This window comes from Rhinolophus hipposideros, assembly GCF_964194185.1.
Source record: "Rhinolophus hipposideros genome assembly, chromosome: 22".
In the NCBI taxonomy this organism is placed as follows: domain Eukaryota; kingdom Metazoa; phylum Chordata; class Mammalia; order Chiroptera; family Rhinolophidae; genus Rhinolophus; species Rhinolophus hipposideros.
Window position 1 is genome coordinate 28,728,889 of NC_138068.1, and position 11,743 is coordinate 28,740,631.

Consider the following 11,743-nt stretch of genomic DNA (forward strand, 5'->3'; position numbering starts at 1 on the left):
AAGCCATCCCAAAACATACGTACCAAACAGGGAATACTCTTTGTTATGAGCTGATCACCACTGGCTTTTAGGATCTATCTAAATATTAAATAGACTATCAACCCATAGGTGGTAACTGGAATATACTTGTAGGAGAAAACCTTAAGAACGTTGAAATCCTTGAGGAAGGTTTCTACTACAAATCTGGAGCATAAACTGAGAGGTCACTGCCCTGACAGGAACCAGATCCCGGATCTTAGATTCTTGACGGTATTGCCAATTCACCTGTTTGCTGTGTCACCTACACATTTGTTCTCTCTGTTCCATCTATCCCAATGTCTATCAGCTTTCTCACTCTCCTGGGGGGCCTGTTTGCATGTACTGAAAGTAATAAATTAATTACTTTTAGGAGACTGTAATTGACAGAAAAAAAGGGGGGCTTCCCTTCATGATATTTTATGGGATTTTCTGGAAATTAAAGGCAGCACAAGGTGGTTAGAGGCCCATACTTTAGAGCCAGACTGCCTGGGTCTGAATCCCGCCATCATCATTTATGAGTTGTGCAACCCTGGGCAAGTTATTCATCTGCTGTGTTCCTCAGTTTCTGGTGTAAAATGGGCTTAATTTTACTACTTCTTTGGGCTGCTGTGAGAATTTGATGCTTTAATACTTGTAATGTACTTAGAATAGTGCCTGGAATTCGGTAATTGCTTTATATTTGATAAATACGTGTAAAGGAATACTATAAGAGGTATTTATTAGCAATAATGCTTGGTGGTTAGGACCCAGAGGAATGACACTGGATCACATAGTCCTACCTAGGCTTTTAAATTACTGTTTCTAAGTAAGTTTTCTTCTCATTTTTCTTCCTACCCCACCCCCACCCAAAATAAGGAGCACTGATCTCGGCACCGTCGGAAGTGAGGTGGAGAGTAAATCCTGTCATTTACTAGCTATGAAAACCTGCTTTCTCTGGAACTCTAGCTCTTTGCCCGCAAAATGTGGACAGTGACACCTGTCAAACATACATCAACTAAAGTAATAAAGTTTTATATGTACATATATGCATATATAATTTGCAGGCTTCAGAGTGTTTTATCAAGTGAGTTCTGCTTACTGCCTTCTTTTACTTTCCATCATTTCCATTCTCTTCATGTTCTCTTTTCCACTTTTCTCTTTTAAATTTTTGTTTTTATTGTTTCCTTCTTACAAAATAATTCAATGAGAATTGTATAAGTACAGACCAAAAATAAGAATATAAAGATAGGAATAATTTCATCATCCATAAATAAATACTCATAAAATGCAGTCTGCATTCTTTGTCCTAATCTAAAATAAAACAAATGTATTTTAGGACCTTACTATTGTTTGTAATTGTTTTAAAAAAATTATTATGTTGTTACTTCTCTCCATACCATTGTATTCTTTATATGATCTCATTTTTAAAACGTGTATCCCATTTTTAATGCACCCTCTTTTACGCAACCAATCTCCAATTATGGGACACTTGGTGTTTCTCCCCCACCCAACTTTTCTAATATGAAAAATAACAGAGGCATAACACGTCTCTTTGCAAAAATGAGTTTCCTCAAAATCATAATTATTTCCTTGGAATTTCTAGAAGAGAGGTTATAGCATCAAATAAAATTTACATTAAAAAGCTTTGATATGCAGTGCCAAATTATTTTCTAGAAAGATTATTCCACTTTATACTCTTCCCATCTCTTTTGAAAATGTACATTTTCCTTCTAACTTGATTATACTGTGTAATCTTAAAATAATTTGATATTCAGAAAACAAAATATATGGTTACAATTTACATTTATTTGATTATTAGTGGAATTGAATACTTTTCATACGTTCATTGGGCATTTTTATGTCTCCATTTGTGAATTTTCTATTTATGTCCTTTTTCACTTACATTTTTTATTTATTTTATGTTATATATTATTTTATTATTCAAATGTAAGTGCTCTTTACACAGAAAGGACATTAACCCTTTACAGTGTCATATTTTTTCAATTTTTAGTTTGCCATTTGTTTTCATTTTTTATGGAAATTTGAGAACATGGAAGTTTCATTTTTTTTTTTTTTATGTGGATCTGTTTGCTTTTGTTTTAATGGTTGTTGTCTATGGCATGCTTGGGAAGTCCTCTGCTATCTCTATTTGAAATAGACAAGATACCCATATAGTATGTCTCCTCCTCCCTTTTATTTTCTTCTCCCTGCCCACATTTCAGAATTACCATAGACAAATGGGCCTTAAAAGCCTTAAAAGCCCTTACCTGCGTGTGGTTCTAGAATTAAAGAAGCCCCAAGCTCTGATCTAAGCTAAGTCTTTTCAGTATACCCTCACTGTGTCATGCTGATATCCCTGGCAGAATTCTGTGGAAGACATTTCAAGGAGGGAAGTGAATCCACAAGGTCCTTATTCCTTAGAAGTAACTGCTTTAAAATAATATTTAGTTCCTGCTCTTTGGGCCTGAATTTCCTGCCCTTCTTAGCATCAAAAGAAGCCAGATAGAATTCATTACCAAGTTTTATATGAGTTTCTAAAGTAGAATGTGGGGAGATTAATCATTGTGCATACCTTCTCAAATTTTCATAGTTGCTAGGGGTCTGGGAAGTTAATAAATTAGCCCCAATAAGGAATTTCTTTACATCATAGTTGAATCTCTCATCACTCCTCCGAAGGCAGTTGGAAATGCTCTACTGGAAGTATAACCCGTCAGTAAAAAAAAAATCATGGTTAAAATCGTGGCAGAAAGCACAACCGACCCGGTCATTGCTTTTGCTCTTTCATTGTGAGAATCATGTGGGTTTATGGGAAGCAGGAAGGACTTTGAAATAATGTTACCACAAGGCTGAATCCCATCTCTGCTACTACCTAAATGTATGACCTTCGGTGAGTTAATTTCTCAGACCTCCATTTTCTGAGATGTCGATATTAATGCTTATAAAATAACTAATAGTTATTAGCACTACCCTGTGCCAGGCACTGATTTAAGCACTTTATATATGTGAATTAATTTAATCCTCACAGTAACCCAAAGATATAAGTACTATTTCTACCCCCATTTTACACCCAATAAAAACAAGGCACAAATTGTGTCTTTCCCAGAGTCATACAGTTAGAAAGTAGAGGAGCAAGATGTACAAGTCAAGCATTTTGGTGGCAACGTCAACAAGTTTAATTTTTGTGAGTGTAAAAACAAGCAGGGAAGTGTTTATTTGATGCATATAGAGAAGGGAGTCACTAAATGTTATTCTCTTCTGTCCATTTTGGGGAGGCCCTTATTCCTACCTCGTACAGTTGCAAGTTCCCCATCCACATGAGCCATGCACTGCATGGCGGTAGCCGCAACGCATATCGGCATGCTGACTCTCTGCCCTAAAACAGAAGTCGACAGGTCTATTTCAGCAACATTCTGGAGCACCCGTGGATACAGCTTCCATCTAAAATTAAAGAAAAAAATTTAAAAATTTTAAAAGCATAACTAGAGGTTTGGCATTATCATTTTAGTTAAAAAAGAGAAAATATTCTTGTAGTTTTCCCATGAGGCAAATTACAAAGCTAAAGGAAAAGGGCAATTTTAACGCTTATTAAGATGGAAAGTTAACAACAAGATAACAATGAATTTCTCAAGCCATTGTTCTTAGTAAGGTATAACTAACATACAGTAGAACGTGCCCATTTGAGTGTAAAGTTTTGTGAGTTTTGACAAATTCATAGTCATGTAACTGCCAAAACTATGAAGATCTAGAATAGTTCACCGTCCTGAAAAAAATTCCCCACTTCCTTGGGTAGTGACTCTCCCCTCACAGACCCCCTAACAACTACTGATCTTTTTCTTTTCTGTCCCTATAGTTTTACTTTGCAAGAACATCATGTAAGTGGAATCCTACACTACGTAGGTTTTTGAGTCTGGCTTCTTTCACTTAGCACAAAGTATTTGGGATTTATCCATGTTGCTACAGGCATCAGCAGATTGTTTTCTGTTGTTGTTTTTGCTTTTTTTGGTTGAATAGTATTCCACCGTAAGAAGGTAGCACAGTTTATTTATCCATTCCCCAGATCAGAGATATTTGGGATGATTCCAGTTTGGTGCAATTATAAATAAAACCACTACGAACATTCACTTGAAATTCTTTTGTATGAACATAGCCATTCTGAAGATGGTATACAAAGGCATTGAAGTTCGATTACAGTTTAAGAATATATGCTATGGCTACATTGTCATATATACCAGGGGTCCCAAAAAAATACATAGAAGTGGACACTTTGGTCAATGTTGCTCAAGCAGTAGTTCACCATAATCAGAAGTGTCTGGAAACTGATGGTAACCACTTTGAGCAACTCTTGTAATTGCAGAAGTCAATTGTGACTCGTATTCATCTTTTGTTATCGGTATATATTGAGTATTACAATTTTAATAGTTTTTTTCTTTTCTTAAAGTATGTATACATTTTTGGCATCCTCTGTATATATACACACACACATATATATACATATATATATGTGTGTGTGTATATATATATATATATACACACATATGTGTATACATATATGAGGGCAATTAAGTTCTCAAACTTGTTGCAACAATGTTGCTAACCTTTTTTGATATCAGAGGGATTATTCATTATGAATTTGTACCAACTGGACAGTTAACCAAGTTTACTACTTTAAGTGTCAAAAAGGCTGCATGAAAAAGTTAGATGACCTGAACTTTTTGCCAACAATTCATGGCTCTTGCATCACGACAATGCACCAGCTCACACGACACTGTCTGTGAGGGAATTTTTAGCCAGCAAACAAATAATTGTGTTGGAACACCCTCCCTACTCACCTGATCTGGCCCCCATTGGCTTCTTTCTTTACTCAGAGGTACAGGAAATGTTGAAAGAAAGACATTTTCATGACATTCAAGACATCAAGGGTAATACAATGACAGCTCTGATGGCCATTCCAGAAAGAGTTCCAAAATTGCTTTGCAGGGTGGACTAGGCACAGGCGTAGGTGCATAGCTTCCTAAGGGCAGTACTTCGAAGGTGACCATAGTGATAATCAGCAAAGAGGTATGTAGCACTTTTCTAGAATGAGTTCGCAAGCTTAATTGTCAGCTGTTTTATGATATATATGTATATGTATGTATATATGTATGTATATATACAGATATGTTTATGTATATACCCATACACATATATAAAACAGACTAGTTTCAGGCAATTACTTTTAAAATTATAGTGAGGTTTGTTTTTCAAAATCCTTAAGCTGAATTCTGTATCCACTGAAGCATGATGATGAAGGACGATTATTTTTTTTTCAGCTTGAGTATTTTATTAAAAAATGTAATTTAGCAGAGACTGGAGTTTTTTACAAAGAATTTTTGACTACTGAACATTATTTTAAATGCCTTTATCTGTGATTCTTTTATATCACAATGAAAATTACCAAAATCCAAGAACAAAAACTTCACTAGTAAAATTTTCAGTAGAACTAGTTTTCTTTCTTCTCAGCAAAATTTATATCTCCTATTTTGTTCAGGATTATTTTTCTCCTCATTAGTAACTGATTTAAATGGAAGAAACTACAGCCCTATTTCTAATGAGCACTAAGACAAAAAAATGTGTGAGTAAACAAGCAAACAAACACCTAAACAGAACTTGCCTTTCATTAATTACATAGATGTAACTGTTTCCAGAGAGATCAAGAGTTTTAGTTAATATAGTGAGTATGATTTAGTAATGGAGTAAATAGCAAAATAAATGGAACCTCCAAAGTCTTAATTGAAACCCACTTCCTATAGCGGAAGAAGAAATTCTGCCTTCATGTTGCTTTGAGAAATAGCTAAGGGTCTGTAATCTAACCCTTCCTCACATAATGAAGTAAAAACATCCAGACCCTGAAAAGCATAATAAAGAAGTTTTACTGGGCGATTTCTCTGAAATTTCTTTGAACATCATAATTGTCATTATTTTCTGTCACACCACATGCTCTGCTGCTGTCTTTTCTTCTCCACTGACCCTCACAGCATGATTCTTTGATCTCCATTTTGAAGAGGGAGAGGCAGAAGTCTTGAAGAGAGTTTTTATTACCAATCATCTCTAAGTGTATTATGAGAATGAAAGAAAAAGATTTTAATAGCAGCCATTGGCACGCAGACCTTGGAAGGCATTAATATTGACTTAGAGCTGAGGAAACAATGGAAGCTTTTATGAAGAGCACACACAGAGTGCAGAGTATCAGTTGTGTGTGTGTGTATGTGTGTGTGTCTTTCTATGAAGCAGAAGGGGACTTTTTTTTCCTAATTTTTTTATTACTTTCATGTGTACAAAACACTGTAATAGTTAGACATTTATCATTTATACCCCTCACAAAGTGACAATTCCCCTCCCCCATCTACTACCCCTCTGACATCTCACACAGCCATTACATTTCCACTATCTGTATTCCTAATTCTGTACTCTGCTTCTTGTAAATATATACATTTACTATATATATATATATATATATATATATATATATATATATATACACACACATATATATATATTTTTTACAAGATATATATATATATATATTTACAAGATATATATAATTATAGTTGACATTCATTACTGTTCAGCTTCAGCTTCAGGTGTACAGTGCAGTGATCAGGCATCTACATCATCCCTGAGGGGGTCTCCCTAATGAGACAAGTGTCCATCGGCTACTCTACAAAATCTTTACATTATTGATTACATTCCCAAAATTGACTTCCGTATCCCTGTGGCAATTTTGTGGTTACCGATTGTGCTTTCTAATCCCCTCACCTTCCCCCTTATCCCCACCCCCCTCCCATCTAGCAACCCTCAGTTTTTCCTCTGTCTCTGAGACTGTTTCTGATTAGTTTCTTCATTTATTCTATTCTTTAGATTCCACATGTAATGAGATCATATGGTATTTGTCTTTCTCCGTCTGACTTATTTCACTTAACATGATGTTCTCTAGGCGCATCCGTATGGCTGCAAAAGACACGTCCAATTCCCTGTAATAAGGCAAGGTTCAACCCTTCTATCTCCAGGCAGTAGCTTTACACTTGTCCACATGGTGGCGCAGTCACTTTAATAACTGTGTATTCTTTCCCAACACATACTATTTTCTATTCAGGATGATATTGCATTGCAGACTTGTCAGCTAATGAACGAAATGCAATTCCTAGGCAAAATTAGAAGCCCCATCCAACGCCACCCCCAATTTAAGTGATCCCCCCCCCAAGTCTCACATAAACTAAGAGCTGATTACAACCTTGGGCTGCACTCTTCCCGCACATCTACTCTAGAAAAAGGATATGAAGATTGACAAAACATTTGAACAAACTGAATAATTAATCTTTTTTAAAGGATGGAAAATAAGATGTCTGAGTAAAGGAAGTAGGGTAAAGGCGGGGATCCTTTAATACGACTTTTGACCCATGCTTTACCTCCAACACAGGCCTTAAATTTAATTTATTAAAAAATCAGGTGATATACACACTTTCTAAGAGGAGCTATTCTGTTGAAGGAAAACACTCACCCATCGTCCAGCTTTTAAGCTGTGTGCTGTTACTGAACCCCACCGACTGAACATAGGGAATTAATATTTTATAAGTCTTGTAAGATGATCATATTGAGTTCCAAGTTCTCCACATTATTTTTTACTCTACGCATTTAAAACATAAACTATATGTATATAAAATATACAATTTTTGTCATCTTATATCTTACCATTCATTTTTTAATGGTTTCACAAGAGCCATGAACCTCCTGAAATGGTACATGATATTGTGTGTGTGTGTGTGTGTGTGTGTGTGTGTTAATACTTGTCTGGATAAAGATACCACAGCTTTGAGGTAGGGATGGGGAGAAGGGAAGAAGAGGAGAAGACAAGGAGGAGGAGAAGGAAAAGGAGGAGGAGGGGAGAGGGAGGAAAGAACTGGGATATGAAATCTCTTTCCACAGGAATCTTAAAAAAGAGACAATTAGCTGCTCTTCGTAATGCAAGAGCAAAAGGCAGCTTACTTACCCATTTTTCAAACTAGCAGAATGATTCTGTGACATTTATGTGTTATGAAAAGAACACTGAAAATGCCACTGGTGAGTTTATATTGCTTCTCAAATATTAAAGAGGGAGAATAATATCACTTTTACCATCTGTTATTTAAAAGTGTCAATAAGTGATGCAACAAAAATAAGAATAGCTTCATTTTATAATATTACAAAACTTCTAAATGCCCAAATTGTAGAATTATTTTCTACCAATGATAATTTCACTAAAAGCCACAAAAATATGTACAGACCATGGTTAAGAAGGATACACTGAGTTGCTGTGTAAAAGAATTGCTGTTCTCTTTAAACTCCAATCAGCTCAGACCATGCAAAATGTAACATAACAAGCTGACATTTGTTGCTCTTGTCATGTTTGCAATAAAAAACTATGTCCTTCTGGGTGGTTCCATCTATTTGACTTTATTTGTTCAAAAGAACAACAAAATTGGGGGGTGGTGAGGGAGATGGTGGTGGCACAATAATATCAATCACATGTCTTACCCAGAAATGTCTCCAATCAACTACTGGGTCATATAAATGTCCCATGTCCCCAGAACTCCAAAATGTGGTTGGTGGAGCTAAGTGCAGAAAGGTAATGCTATCACTGTGAATGACCTTTTGTTTTACTTGGGGGGGGGGGGGCGGGGGAAGGTGCATACATTTCATAAATGTCTTTAAAATACCCTGTCATTGTGTCACACAGGCTATCTGAGGTCTAGCTGTTCTTCAGTCTCCTTTTGAATTTGAATGAGATTTCAGATTGATTCCCTTCATCCCATCAACCCCAAACCACCACGACCGTGGCAGAAAATCTATTCTTCCACGTGATCAGCTCAATGATACAGTGTGAGGTATAAAGGGTCACCCAGCAAATTACACAGCAAAAGAGAAACTGAGACGTTGGATTGGCAAGTATCCCTAATATTTGTTGCAATAAAAATTCCTCAAGTGGCTAGTAATAAAATAGTATGAGCCGTGCTCCAGAGAAAGTGGAAAGGTGGCAGTGCAAACTCATTCTCATATCTGTGTTCTGTCCCTAAATCACTCAGTACATAAACAGGCTGGGAAGAGTCATTGGAGCACTGTGGAATTCACACAAGCTGGGAGGCACTGCTCAAATTCACAACTTGGAAATCACCACAGCCTTTGATGTTTCACAAAGTTTCTGGAATTTCTAGGGCTGCCGAGGTCATCTGTCTGCTTTGTTCCCTCTTGGAGGCCTCCACTGGACCAACTGTTCGGGGTCCATTTTGTATCAGTGCAACCCACCAGCCTTATGGAGGCCAGTTCCATATGTGTCTATTGGAATGTAAGCTCCCGTGGACAGGACCTTTCTCTGACTCACCACTCTATTCTCAGCATGTCCAGCCGATACAGATTCCTAAGAAGTATGGATAAATGAATTAACTAGCATGGAGTGAGGAAGATTAAGGGGTGAGGACACGGTTATACATAAATGGAATAAGTCGTGGCCTGAGCATTTTGACCTAAAGAATGCTAAGAGACACCAACTCCATAAGCCTGAAATTTCTTTGGTTGAAATGACCTATTTGGGCTAAGGTGTTGTCTTCAGTAGACTCCTCATAGGCAAACCGCACTACCTGGTGAACAGAGTTGACAGGGGCCCAAGAAGGGGCACGTTCCAAGAGCAGAAAATTTTGAAGGGGCCCAAAATACTAATGATTGGAAAAGATGCAGAATTTTAAAGCTTCTCCATTCTTAACCAACTTTTTCCCTCCTCATGGCCTTTCCAGCATTTTTTCAGCTCATTTGGTTTCCAGCGAAGATCTGAGACAAAGTCAAGGCTGAAAAGGGTTTGGGGGAGGCCCCATTCTCATATTCCTACACTGATTTACGAGTGAATCTGTGCTGCTTGCCAGAGAACACCTTGGTTAGAATGGTTGCATTTCTCCTAATATACATGTGGAAATGTGATTTTGAGCGATGTTACTGTAGACTAAAAAAGCAATCAAGATTCTTTCCCCTGGATATTTGCTGCCGTTTTTGTGTGTTTTTTGTTTTGTTTAATTTATCACCATCAATGAACACCTACAACATTCACTGGCTTTACTAAAAGCTATAATGTAAAATGGATGAGCCTGAAAGAATGTAGTATATTGAGGGCTCTCCTCCCCTACTGGAGCAAATAAACCACTTTCGTAACTGCTGAGAGATAAAATATTCATTTAAAGTTATTTCGGTTTTTGTTTTTATTACAAATAGAAAGCATAAACCATTATACCCACCACCTTGTACTTTGAAATATGGAAGTCAAGGGAAAACTAACTGGGGAAGAGAGATGAAGCTCTTTGGAGCAGGGATGAAATAGCAGTTGAAAGATTAATGCTATATAGCCAAATTGAAATCTAAAGTGAAAGTTTAGACAACAGAAATCAAAATGAATGATAAAGAAAAAAAGCCAGCAGGATGGGAACATTTTAAGGGAACAATCTGTTTTGGTTCAACCAGAGAAGATGCCTATCTTCCATTTTATGCTGTTTACTACACCATGAACAGACTCTCATTGTCATACTCAGAGAGAAAAAAAAACAGGGCCATCAGAACTTATTACTATTTTTATACATAGTTAAATTAATTATCCACATAATTTCAAGTAGGGAAACTTAAGGTCGGCTTTTCCAGTCAACTGTTCAAGATTCCCAGGCTTAGACTATTTTAAAACAATTTAAAAGTCCAAGATTTCTTACAACCCCAAGGATTTTTCTCCTCTCTACTAAGCATATATCTAGATAAATAATTCCACATCATCAACATGAAACTAGGAGATCTTATTTGGGCAGAATGTCTTCGTGTAATTTTAAAACATAATTTAAAAACAAGTAAGTTTTCTTACCTGGAAAATGCTGCAATATTATCAGCCAAGGTTTCCTGGTCATTTGCCCCAGACCTATAATAGTCATATACAGACTTTTGAAGTACTGATTTAGCATGTTGTTCATAATCACTGATACAAACCAGCCGGCTGAACATTTTCTTGGGTTGTTACTATCCCAGGTTGGTTTTATTTTTTTTTCCCTGTGTTGCCTTCTACATCTTGACAATTCTGTTACTTGTCAATTATTAACAGACATTTTCCAAAGTTCAGATTTAGTTCTCTGGCGATTGATTACATTAAGTGAGCAAACATGCTTAGATTTTGAAATTTCATTTGCAGCTGTCTGCCAAAGAGCAGCACCAAAGATGTAAGAATTTGGGTTGGGGTGGCAGCAATGTCTGCCACATTAAAAAGGCAGAGGAATGAGTCAAAAATTAAGAATTTAGAGAAGTATTTGCATGAAACCACTCTTGGCTCAGTTCTGCCTACAGCTGCTTCTTCTGCATGGTACATGCCTTTGCTCTTTACTTGGTACCAAGAATAGGCTGCCAGTCATTTTTAAATTTTTTTTCACACTTGGATCACGCACATATTCTGTCAAAAAGAGCTTATGAAATGAGTGGGGCATCCAGTAAATACAGAGTGGCTACATAATATGAAGTTCAGTTGATTTTAAACATTTGGCTTTAAAGGAACATTAAGCCCAAATATATAGCTAATTCTTAAACGGCCTTATCAACCTCGGGAGAGGATGTAATTATCCACTTTTGGAATGAGGTACCATTCCAAAAGACCTTGTGGTTTCAATCTAAAATTTCACTTAATCATGGAACACCTGGAGAACGTTCACATTAGTAAGAC

The 11,743-nt window shown here is 36.6% G+C and overlaps 1 protein-coding gene across 1 annotated transcript in view; it reads right to left on the reverse strand.

The window, feature by feature from the left end:
• HAO1 (hydroxyacid oxidase 1) overlaps positions 1 to 11,037 on the reverse strand; it is a gene marked incomplete at its 5' end in the record, with an annotated part of 48,889 nt that extends 37,852 nt beyond the window's left edge. Inside the window, 2 exons of the mRNA XM_081034475.1 lie at positions 3,284 to 3,435; positions 10,901 to 11,037. Of these exons, the coding sequence (XP_080890601.1) occupies positions 3,284 to 3,435; positions 10,901 to 11,037 (289 nt within the window). The remainder of the gene's footprint in view (positions 1 to 3,283; positions 3,436 to 10,900) is intronic.
• Between the last annotated feature and the right edge of the window lie 706 nt (positions 11,038 to 11,743).